At 32.9% G+C, this 13,151-nt stretch overlaps 1 protein-coding gene across 4 annotated transcripts; it reads left to right on the top strand.

Moving 5' to 3' along the window:
- Positions 1 to 570: 570 nt before the first annotated feature.
- On the top strand, positions 571 to 13,022 carry LOC145976761 (uncharacterized). 4 transcript variants are annotated; one of them, XM_083108126.1, is made up of 12 exons: positions 571 to 772; positions 1,749 to 1,967; positions 2,424 to 2,621; positions 3,240 to 3,365; positions 3,590 to 7,329; positions 7,549 to 7,783; positions 7,994 to 8,171; positions 8,403 to 8,594; positions 8,802 to 9,338; positions 9,573 to 9,806; positions 9,939 to 10,468; positions 10,686 to 13,022. In XM_083108126.1, exons 2-12 carry the CDS (start codon positions 1,780 to 1,782, stop codon positions 11,215 to 11,217), a joined length of 6,690 nt encoding a protein of 2,229 aa, XP_082964252.1. In that variant the 5' UTR covers positions 571 to 772; positions 1,749 to 1,779; the 3' UTR covers positions 11,218 to 13,022. The 4 variants fall into 4 exon arrangements, with proteins under 4 accessions (XP_082964252.1, XP_082964251.1, XP_082964250.1 ...); XM_083108125.1 differs by having other exon boundaries at positions 572 to 772; positions 1,753 to 1,967; positions 7,546 to 7,783; positions 10,686 to 13,021; XM_083108124.1 differs by having other exon boundaries at positions 572 to 772; positions 7,546 to 7,783; positions 10,686 to 13,021.
- Positions 13,023 to 13,151: the final 129 nt, after the last annotated feature.

The following is a 13,151-nucleotide window of genomic DNA, read 5'->3' as shown; positions in this document are numbered from 1 at the left end:
TAGACTATTCTTATATTTACAGTGGCACACACATACATATAGGTAAATAATTTATAAAAATTATTTTTATTATTTATTATATTTATTATATTACTTTCAAAACAAATGAATTAATTGTTTTATAAATAATCAATTAAAGAATCTATAAATATATTAAAATTTTTCTATAATTTAATATTCCGCGTGTAAATTAATAAATAAGACAATTTATCATATTTTTAATTAAATATATAATATATTATCAATCTATCTTCTTCAATCACTCTTTCTCTCTCTCTCTCTCTCTCTCTCTCTCTCTCTCTCTCTCTCTCTCTCTCTCTCTCTCTGTGTGTGTGTGTGTGTGTGTGTTATTAATAGTACATATTAATTACACCATCATCATTAATTACACATAACTACATTTGTATTTGAGTTTTTTGCTTGAGCATAGACATATTAATATGTCAAGTAATACGTTCAGGTAATATGTTCTGAGATTACTTATTTATCGATAGTACTATGATAACTGAATTAGTCCGAATGTCCAACAGTTGTCGCTGATCATCGCGCATGTTTGCGGCATCATATTCGCGAGCGTTCTTGTTCTCGGTCTTTGGAATTATAACAGGCTGACAGGTCAATTCGCCTCGCCGCAATCCTTTGGTCGTATAGTAATCTAAAAAGGCTTTGTGACAGTTCGCCGTAATGATACGCAAATCGTTTCGGACAGACGGTCCAGTACAATGATGACAAACGATACAAATCGACGTGTCTGCGGATCGAAATATGCAAGGTACATACGTAACGTGTATATGCGATCAATAAATTATTCTTACGGAGAAAATACGTGCTGTCTAGACAGCAACAAATTCGGCCTGTTTATGATTTATTTCGAAGATCTTACGTTTGCGGTGCTGATTATTGGTATATCGCGATGTGATAAAAAATTATGCACGCATTATACATCCTTGGGTATTTATTGAAATTTGTCGTTTTGACAATAGGGGTTAGCCCTTAAATCCGGCTTTTTAAATTCGCGACCATCAAAATCGTGAAGTAATCTGGAATTAAAATCGAGTCTCAATATTGTAGAATTCCTCACTCATTTACATATATACAAAGAATTTAATTATATAAAAAGTTAAATTTTTTGATATAAGTTACATTCGACTCTTATATTGTTACAATACTTTGTTTTCTTCGAGGGGACAATTTTTTTTTTTGATAAAGTAATTTTTGGATTGTTGGAGACAAGGTGCCTTATCTTTTTTTAATGGAACCACATATATATGATCTTTTTTTATATAAGTTAATTATTAATATTCTCACACACATATTCACATAAGTTAATTCTAGTTTTATATAAAAATATTAAAGTAAGGTTATACAGAAATATGAAATCTTAGTTTACATTCTATTTATTAATAATAATAAAATTACTTGTGTATTCAGTGCAAATAATTAATTGATTACAATAATTTAAAACTTTATAATAGAGAAAAAGAAGAAACATTTAGAATAAATATTTTATTAACAAATACTTGATAAAAGATCATTGCAATATATTTTAATCAATAATTAAATCTTGAATAACAACTCTTATTTTTGAAAAATGAGATTATTCTGATATATAATCTGATTTCTGATATATATATTAAAATAATCTCATTTTACAAAAGTGTATAATCCTTATACTTTTGTAAAATTAGATTATTTTAATATATAATATCCTTATACTTTTTATATATAATATTATATAATTTTTTAAGGTAGGCAAGTATGAAACAGTAAATATGCCTCATGGCTGGAGGCAGGAGCGACAAGCAAAATGGAAATTTAGACAAAACACATCAGTGGTTATGCCACAGTAGTTTTGACTCTGTCACATTTCAGTCCTCTCTGAGTAATGAATTTAAAAAACGAAAAAGTGCGGAACAACATCGCACTGTTGTTAAAAATATCAATCAATTACAAGACAGTATTCTAAGGTAAGAAAGTATCATATGTATTATATACACTTTTTCTCAATAAATTTTAATACATTAATTTATTTTATGGAGCAATATATTGTGTATTTGATATTTAGTGAAATGTCGTGTAAATTGTAATATATTGGTAATGTGTGACATGATGTACAGATAAACATATGTATCAAATTTAGTCAATATTCCTTTTGTGACATGTTTGAAATAATTCTATATATACCTCAATGAATCAATTGATTGTTATATAATTTTATCTTTTATTTTTTTCGTAATTGTGTAAATGTACAATCTTTCCTCTCAATTATCTTTTACATATAAATATTTATATTTATAAATAAAGTAAATTTAATTAGATATTTAAAAAGAATGACCATGAGATTAGATTAAAACTTGAGACATTTATATACACACCTGTGTGTATATATGTGTTTAACACTGAAGAAGAATATTTTATTATAGAATATTTACGGATTCCTTGTATTGTGATCTTAATATAATACATGGTTATAAAGTAATACGTATAAACCAGTGTATCGTTAGAGCAAGATCACCACACTTGTATGAAGTTCTCAAGCCTTATTTCATTTACATTAATAAAACAATCCATTGCATTCTTGATAAACCCGGACTTTTTCATCAGATTGAAGATTTTGTAAGGTATTGCACATTAACTATTTGTATAGGGACAGTATAATTGAGAATAAATATCTTCATTACATCTGTCTGCATATGTGTTTTTGTTTAAAACAATTTGATATTCCTTTTAAAAGTAATACATTTAAAATAACAATCCTTTGCATGCTTTTTTTAATATAAATTTGTATCTACTTGATTTCACAAACAAAATTATGCACTTGTTAATTTTTTCTTTTTTTTAATCAAGAATCAAATGTATTGCTGAATGATATGCTCCTAAATTTTTTTATTTATAATAATGTAAAAAGATAGGATCACATTTTTCTAAATATTACTATTAATATTGTGTAAGATTCATGGAATATATTTCCACATTCCACTATTAAAAGAAGTAATATGATTAAATAATCACAGGTTCTTATTGAGAAATTTTGTTGCACATTTTTTTAGATATAGATGTATAAGTTTGTTGTGCACAAATTTTTTAAATCATTATTTTAAGCATGTTAAATAATATCTATTTCAATCTTTGTCGATACTTATTAATTAAATTTCTTTGGAATTACATTAAAACAGAAACATATATTTTTTGACTCATATATTACTTATAAACTTTATATATTTGTATATAAATTACAGACTTCTATACAGTAATTTGGACTTTAGTCAAGAAGAGCAATTGTTAGTGGAAATAAATCTGAATACAAATTACAAGTGCTATTCTTTAAATGAGTCTGATAGCAGTATATCTCACATTGATGACAGGTTAGATTTATTAATAAAATTTTTGATATGCTTTATAATATAGATTCTTGATTTTTAACAAATTGAAATCTTTCAGAAATTTCAAAATTTGATGATTTGAAGATAAAAATTAAGACATTTAAAATTCACAAAAATCAGAATAAAATATTGTGTTTTGGATATTTTTGTCATTACAGGCATTATGAATTTTTCTGTCATATTTTATTAACTTATATTATCTACAGAATATGCGAGAAATGTTTGACATCAGACTGTAACACACAACAACATCAGCAGAAGGTGAAGGGATATGTTGTAACGGATGCGAGTCCTACTGCATCAGAAATGGCTGATTCCGGTCTGGAGACAGGTTCGATAAGTCCGCATGAGAATACGACTTATTCTGAGAACTCCAGCACAGACTTGGAAGTAATACCAGCAACCACGGAATATACTTCCACCAATGACGACGATTCGGATCGAATACGTGCCGAACGAATACGCGAAAAGAGCGGTCGTAAGACACTCTTGTTATACGATAAGCATCGCGAATCACTCAATAATGACGATTTCGGGAAGAGTACAACACAATCTGAATCGAATAATCATAGCACAACGTGTTCCTCCCTAGAAACGGAACATCCGCCTACGGATAATACTTCGGACAATGCACGAGAAGCGAAACTGAATGCTGAAGAAATCTTTCAATATGAGAGCCAGATGTTGAGCGAGCCATTCTACGAATCGGACTGCGGCAGCGAAAATGAGTCGTTTGAATTTATTGAGCCCGTCCCTTCGGCAAGCGGCGATCACGAAGGAAAATGCTTCGCGAAGCGTAAATTGGAGCGGAAAATACAATCAGATGCGGAAGAGTCGGAAAGTACGACGGTCGAAACGGAATCTGATCATTCTCGTCCCACTGATAGCGCGACTGGTCGTAACAGTTCATCCACGAGCGGTTATTATTTCATCGATGCATCTACTCTAAATGACGAAGTGGATATTGTTTCTACGAATGTAACAAAGAATCAGTATGCCAATAATAACGCGCCATACTTTGCGTTTTCCCCGAATTACACGGATTACAAGTCATCGGACAAAGCAAATAATCCCATAGAAGAACAGTCGTATAAGTTTACCCCGCTTAAGACATTGACTTTGCAAACTGGTCACGAACGAGTGGCGGAATTTGAACGAGAATTGAAACTCACGGAGTACCTGCAACCGCTTCCAGAATCGCGTAAAATAAAGCGAGTAGATTCCGTATCAGAGGAGAAAACGGATGGAAGCAAGCCGACCGAGAAGGAATCACTGGCGGTAGAAATCAAAGAGGCGGACAGTGGAGAGAGCGCGCATCCCTCCCCGTGTCCTGACAACAACACGAGATTAAGCAACGATCGAAATGAAAAAACGGAACCGTCGAGCAATACCGAGGCGACGGAAAACGAAAATGTTAAAGATGCAACTGTGAATGAAGACAGACGACCATCTCTCATCAGAAGAAACACATTCGAGCTTGACTCTAACGACGAAAAATTATCCGCTTTGAGGCAAGAATACGAACGTCGACAAGGTAATCTCATCTTTCAGAGCGCCATTCCGCAATACTCGGGACATCGCGTAGATGGAGATTCCATTTGCCATGCACCTTCCGATTCCGTAGTTTCTGTTACAGTCACCGAACCATCGATTACTTTTACACCCGATGTTCAGGCAACTAACACTCAGCACCCGATTACATACCAACTATTGGATGGTTGTGAATATGATCAAAGGCAAACGCCGCAAAAGAGTTATTTACAATCCAATCTCAATAAATCTTGTACGATTTATCCCGTAATTAAAAGTGCCAGCGACAAATCTATTTTAGATTGTAGCACGGATTCGGACGATGCGTCCAATCATTGCAGTAACAGTTTGCCGATTACTTTGAACTCTATTCTGGAAAAAAGTCTATTAAATCCTATAAAGAGAATTAAACGAAGCGATGAAACTACTCCGATTATCTCTGGTGGTGTCAGCAGTTCAGATTATTCCTTCAAACCTTCGGATAGTCCCACAGTACGGCGCAAAACAGAGTCTACGCCGATCGTGTCAGGTGGTGCGGTGATTATGAATAAGCCTGAAGTCAAGACGCGACCCTCCAAAATGTCTTCCTCCATGACTGCCTGGGTAGTCGATATGAGCGACTGCAGTAAGCAGGAATCCGGGTCCCGAAACAACTCACGGAATATGTCGCAAAGCTTCTCGACTTCTGAATGTGTCAAGAAACCTGTACAGAAGTCCTCAATCAACCATGAGAAACAGAGTAGTTTAGGATTCTTTGTTAATTTAAAGGACGTGAACGACATCGAACCAACTAAGCGCGATCACTCGCTCGAAAGGAAAGAGCGTGATAGTAATGATAAATCCTATTGTGAATTTTACGTAGATATCTCTGATAAGAATAATGACATTAAAGCCAAGTCATCCGAGAGGCGAGACGAGAATGTTAAGAATGATACTTCTAAGGAAGGCGAGAAGAAGAATATTTTTTCAATGTTTATCGATCTGAATGATACGTGCGATGGAAACGATGGAGACATCACGGTTCCAAAGCACAGACGAAGCTTCTCGACGATACCTAATAAATCGATGGATATTAAGACGGATGATAATAGTTCCAGAGATAACAGCAGCACCGCGGGAGATAATCAGTTGCCACAAGAACAAAAGAAAGAGAAAACCAAACCCAGCGTCTTCATGTTTATAGAATCTGATTCTCCCGTAGTGAGAAGACGGACACTATCCACTTCACGACCGACGTTCAAGCGGCATTCCTGGAACACAGACAAGACGCAGTCAGCGAATGGCAACGGTAACGGTTGTGTGGCAAAGGAACTTATGTTCAGGAAGGAGCACAAGCGCGCGCATAGCGTATCGATGGACAGTCGCAGCATCTCGAAACGATCCCAAGCAAAGACGAGCTCATCTAGTCACTCGTTAAGCGATGCGGCCAAAGCAGAGTCTCGTAATCATAAAGATTCCAAGACTCTGCAGGATCGTGAAAGTAACTCTAACAACATGGATACGTCATCCGAGGATGTGTTTGAATTCGATGTAAAGGACACTCCACCCAACTCCCACGTGGAGATTGAAAACGAAGAGCAATTACGCAGTAGCATAAATCAGCGTTGCGAGTACAAAGATATAATTTCCGATCGGACAGAAACCTTAGAAGCCAATGAAACGAAAGGATTTGAAGACGAGTTTTCGGAGACCTCTGTCTGGGAAAAAACGTGTACAGAGAGCACGGAAGGACAAACTCGTAAAAGTGAGACATTTGACATCAGCAGCGGTAGTAGTGGGCCATCGCCGGACAGTGATAATCATGACTATGAATTGACTGACCTATTGAACGGTCAAGTTGAAGTTTCAAATATCAACGATAGACCGCAAATAATAACCGCAGGAAACAGCAATAAGATATCGGAGACTCGCAAGTCACTGAGCGAGACCATCAAGAAAATCGAGAGCGAATTGAAGGAGCCCGAGTATGATAATGTGAAACGACAAACTTATGATTGTCGCCCATCGAAAAAGGACGGGAAGGCGGCCGGACATAATTTGAAGAATTTGCATTTAGATTCCGATAAGACGAATTCCTCTAGTTTCGTACGTTTGTCGGATTTGGATAAAACGCCGATTGCTAATCATAATGCATCGGATGTCTCGATGCATGTGAAGGATGACAGAGACACGCAGTATCGAATGAGCAGCAGTATTCCGGAAACATCGTGGATAGAAAGTAAACTGGCGATAACGAGAAACACTGGACCATTCAGACCGGTGTCTAGGAAGCTTGTTTCTGTCATGAGCACATCGCTTCCACCCAAACAGAAGTCCCCGTTGGAAGATTTGACTGCGGGTGATTGCGAAGGGGAAGGAATTATTTCTGAATCCGATCTCAGTAGCATGCAAAGCAGTATGGGACGTTCCGGAGCGGGTACGTTATTGCTGAAATTTTATTAAATTGATATAAACAACGGTATCGCATAAAAATTGAAAAATTTTTTTTATTTTTATTACACAAAATTATGTATAATCACGAAATTTTCCAACTTTATAAAGATTTTTATTTTTTTTCTTACTTGACTAAATATTTAAATATTAAAAATATTTAAATATTTAACTTTTTCTCTCAAAAATTCTTTGATTATAGAAGGCAGCACAGAGGAAACTGAAACGTCAAGTATAGCTGGTGCAAAACCGTACAATAGATTGGGTGAGGATTTGCTAAGAATGTTTTTGGAGGAGATTAATCCTGATATTACGATAGATGTAGCCGGTCGACATATAAGGGCGCATAAATGTATATTAAGTTCTCGTTGCCAATACTTTGCTGCAATTTTGAGCGGCGGATGGATCGAAAGTGCAGGAAATGTTATTTCTCTGCAAGGGTATGCGTCAAAATTTAAAAATATTTAATATATCAAGAGAAAGCTATATATCCATGCCAATTTTATATTGTTTGTATAGTTTGCATATTTAATAATTTAAATAGATACACTATGCCATTGATATGCATTTTTCATTTTATATAATTATGTTTGAATATATTGCATTTTCATATGAATAATTTTAATATTTTGTTGATATTTCTATTTTAGGTATTCTTATAATGCAGTTCATTTTGCATTGTGTCATATCTACAGTGGAGAAAGTAATATACCAGATTCTATAAGTATTGTTGAATTGGCGACGTTAGCTGATATGTTATGTTTGGAAGGTCTTAAAGAAGTTATAGGATATACGCTTAAGCTTAAATATTGTCACTTGTTTCACAAGGTAAAAATATTTTTATATCATCTCTTTTGCTAAAAACCAATGATACATGTAAGATATTTTTGAAATATGTAGCTATGATTAGAAATTTGTGTTATGTCATTTACTATGATGAAATATATTAACTGCTATTAAATATATAGAAAATTTTTAATCTATAGAATTAAATAGAAGTTCATGTTACATATAGGTTTTTTTTGCATTATTAATCTTTTGAATGTTATTATCTTCCAGCCTTGCCAAATATGTGCTGTTGGAGTCTTAGAATGTATGCCATTAGCTGCAGCTTATGGTCTGGATGAAGTGTATCGAAAATCACTTAGGTGGATTACAAAGCACTTTGTACGAATATGGCCATGCAAAGCATTTGCGACTCTCCCGAGAGAATTAATGGAAAAATGTTATCATCAGCATATAGTACACATGGTATATACATTATAAAAAATATAATTATATTATGAAATTATAAATGTGATTTGCATGAAATGTTTGACAAAAAGTTGTCAGTATTCTTTTCTCAGAGTTGCAAATCTTGACTAACTAATTTATGACTTATATTACAATCTAATTCTTCAAAAATAAAAATTACAAAGATTTAATACACTCGATGAATATAATATATTTATATTACAGTCTACCGACAATGTACTCCAAACTATGATGGATTGCGATAAACTTTTGGCGACTTTGCCAAATGTACGATGGGCAGAGCCAGTATTTCGGATGGTATCGAATCTATTGGAAACGTCGATTAAATTCCTATCGGAGAATTTTGCAGGCGTTCTAGGAAATGAAAATTTCCAGTCGCTTGGTCGCGAAATGACGTGGAACATTAGTCGCTTGGAAGATAATTTTCTAGCGGCCATCGAACAATTATCGCCCGAACAAGCATGTAAAAGTTATTCGAAACTGAATAAAATGCTACTCACATCACAGACGGACGATCCTCAAGGTAGGATCAAATGGGGACCGCTATTCATCGATTTCCTACACAAACTTCAAGCTCGCGTGGAAAAGTGTTTGGTGCGCGATGCAGCGCGTGCCGCGAGAACTACTACGTGGCTGAAAATGGATTTAGAACTTCGTAGAAGGATACAGGAGTTAGCTTGTCTTGTGATCTTGCCTCATGAGACATCGAAACGTCTATCCAGACATTCAAACTTTTTGAAGGTAAATATTAATTTTCTTAAAAAGGTTAAAAAGGTTAAAAAGATGTTTATAATATTTATCTTAAAAACAATAATAGCTTAAAAATAATAATATAATAATCTTAAAAATAATAATATAATAATAACAAAAGAGTTCAATATAAAATTGCTAAATTAGAGTTTTTTTGATATTATTACTTTTATATGCAGCATTTTTTTCTAATAAAATTTCATACTTTGTCTCTGTATATCAAAGGAATCTCAGATACCGCCTAATCGCTCGACGATAAACCGCAACTTAGATTTGAAACGCGTAAAAATGGCAATTTCGGAACATAATGATAAATCTTTGAAACAAGTACCACCATCCAAGCAAACGAAGAAAGTTTTCGGTAAACCAAAAACTGATCCGCTTGAGCGTAAAATGCAAGAGGATAAGCAAGTTGTTTCTGAAACTGTCAGACCGAAATCGTGGCCTAATAAGATAGAGGTATGTCTGAAATTTTTGAAGATTCATTTATAATTTGAAAATTATTAATAACTAACATTTTTCAGAAATTAATTTTAAATTTATTTTTTAAACAATTTATCATTAAAATTATATATTTAAATAATCACATAGGTAAAGTCTAGATATCTGGAACCGAGAAACAAATCGGTTCCAAAGGAGAGTGTACCCACAATGCAACACGATAAGATAGTGCAACAACGGCGCAAAATTATGATTTCTTCATCTGATTCATCGCGCACATCCAGTCCGGCTATGAAACGCGCGATAGATAAGAAGCCGCTATCCAAAATGAAATTGCCGGTTAAGAAAGATGTGAAAGCTCTCTCGTCAGACAGTTTGACAGAAGCAAACGCTTCCGGTCGAAGTGGCGGAAAAAGGGACTTGATCAGCAAGAGTTGCGGTATCACAAGACCCGAATCACCTTCCTTCAAACAAAAAACCACCGAAATAGGATTATCGATTGATTCTTTAGAGACTAAGAATAAGCCAGCCGTCGTCAAAAAGAAGCCCAATAAGATGGATACATCAATGTCCACTGATAGTCTCATGACAGAGATAACGGCAACCCCAAAGTCCAATGCGTCCAACAAATTATCACCTACTTTGGCAAAAGCTACAAACAAAACACAAATTTATGATAGGTGAGATAAAATTTACATTATTACTACTTTTTCTTTTCGACAATTTGCAATAAACGCATTAATTCATCAATTATTTGTTTGAAAAAACTACATTTTCTGTAATAGTTCAAAAAAATGATTTGTTATTATTCTATTAATTATCACGGCTTTACTTCATTTATATTTGATTCTTTGAATCATGCATCAGTTATTATATATTTCTTGATTCAAATGATAGAACGAAGAAAAGCTCGCCACCAACACAACAGAGGAGTCCACTGACAGCTGTTAGAAGACCTCTAAAGTCACTAGAAAGTTCTACCGCTGCCAGTCGCAGCAGAGCCGCTGCCATCAACAGCACATATTACGGTTCACCAAATTTGCGCAGAAACTTATTAGATGCTGCGAAGACACCGGATGTTCCCGGTAAATTGATGAATGCAGTCGCTCCCTTTAAGACGCGACAGATCACGCAGACAAATACTCCTCTTAACACAAGGAGAGAAAGGAAGGAGACACAAAACTCACAAAGTTCCGACAGCACCAGCAAAAAATCCTCTCCAAAGTCTAGTGCCGCTAATAGGATGAACAAATCAACAATTACTGGTAAGAGAATTGCCAGTAGCAAAGTTGATGACAAAGTTAAAAGGTGCCATAACGGGGAAGCGCAAAAGCAACCCACAGTAGGTTCGAGATCTGGTACGTTTCTTAAGGATGAACCTACAATACTTAAAAAAGTGGACATTAAATCGTCGCAAATTAATACTTAATGCTATTAATAGCTTTTAAAGTTGGATAACCGATAAAATACGCATTGTCGGCATTTATTTCTATGCTGTTATGCATGTTATGCATTGTTAAGAAAAAGTTTTGTTGTTAATATTATCTTTAACCGCATCATAAAAATTCCTGAGATATCAAAAACTCTTAAAATTATTTTACATTACTATATAGTTAAATATTTATGCATTGTAATTATAAAAATAATTTATTCTCTTTATGTGAAAGTGTACCTGAAATTATTATATTTAATATTTCTGATAATCATCATAGATGTTGCATAATTTGTATATTAATACATATTGTATATTAATACATATGATTAATGCATATTATAATTTGCTCTATTTGTGCTACATATCTAATAATTTTAGCATATGTCGACAATGCGTTAAGCATACGTATCTCAAAAAATCCAGATTGATAGAGATAACTGTCGCTGGTAATTGCAACGTGATAATTCCAATCGAGGAATCGTATTATATGTAAGATAGAAAAATATAATTTTAATTTAAAGGAGCTTGGGATTATCATTAAAAGAATACGCTCGAATTGCATTTATTAGTTAAATAGAAAATGTGCTATAAATATATCTTATGACGATCATTCAAATAATAGAAAAATTTTCAATTTTGAGTAAGCAATTTTTAATATTTCCTGCTCTTCTAATAGTAAAATAATACAGATCGAAAAATTTCTCATTGATGAGGAATTAAATATACAGATTATATCTCTAAGAAAAGTGTATATCAGTAGCAAGTCTTTTTGTTTTTCATAATCTTCATGTATTTTATTTAGAAAAAAATTTTTTATTCAGAATTTAGATTCTCAAAACTATCAAACTTTTTTGATTAATTTTATAGAAGCTAATATTTTTATAAATTTTCTAATATTTTTATCTTTTTTTACTATGTCTTATTTATACATATAATTTTATGCATATCATATATTTTTAAAATTATATACAAACAATTGAATATATAACACACTCCTGGAATTTTCATCGAGTTTTATATATACAAGCTATTGAAATTTCCTAAGAATTTTTGTCTTATTAAATTGATAATTAAAAAATTTTAAATAAGTTTATATAGATGATTCCATATTTTTACCATTTCAGTATAAAACCACAACACACAAAATGATTAATAAACTAATCAAATAAACTTATTGAATGTATTAAAGATTCTATAATGATATTTTTAAAAAAATGTTTTTCCAGAATAAAGACTTGTGTAGTCAGATTGCACTTTTCTCGGATTATTGTGTATTGCACAATTAGAATATAAGTAAATAAGTATGACGACATTGTTATGAACGGATGTGTACTTAAATGAACAGAATCTCTTTCTTGACTACATGTATACATTAATGTCTCGTAGTACTGCACACATGTGGCGTCTTATAATCTATAGATAAGAGAATGTGGCCAGTTATACAATTTGTTTAGATAGCTCTTCCATCTTCTCGCGTAAATATGCCATATCACTCCGAATTATTTTATAATAAATAAATATTGTTTCACTAGATGCTGTTTACTTATTACTAATTAAAGTTGCCATTTTATGAACTAATTCCGATTGCAAGTAGCATCTACTTCACTTGCAGTAATTTATCAATAAATTGTATGTATAACCAATGTATTTATTTATTAAATTTCTATCTCTATTTTGCAATGTACATTTTTACGCAATATTTGTATCTAGTCATTTATATGTATTTTAATTATTTACCTTTGTGTAATGTTAATAAATATGTCGATATAATGTTAAATGTTTTCATGTAGTTCTTTTCACACCTATCATATATCCTCAGAAAATATACTTACATAAATTCCTAGTATCCAATAATGTTCATATCAAAATTTTTTTAAAATAATTTCTTTAAAAAGCTCATATTAACTATTATACTTGATTTTTATAAT

The sequence above is a fragment of the Camponotus vicinus genome, unplaced genomic scaffold, assembly GCF_025532165.1.
Source record: "Camponotus vicinus isolate PSW18456_S1 unplaced genomic scaffold, iyCamVici1.0 SCAF_9, whole genome shotgun sequence".
Lineage (NCBI taxonomy): Eukaryota > Metazoa > Arthropoda > Insecta > Hymenoptera > Formicidae > Camponotus > Camponotus vicinus.
The sequence above is the reverse complement of the archived record's forward strand: the minus strand, read 5'-3'. Positions and strand labels throughout refer to the sequence as shown.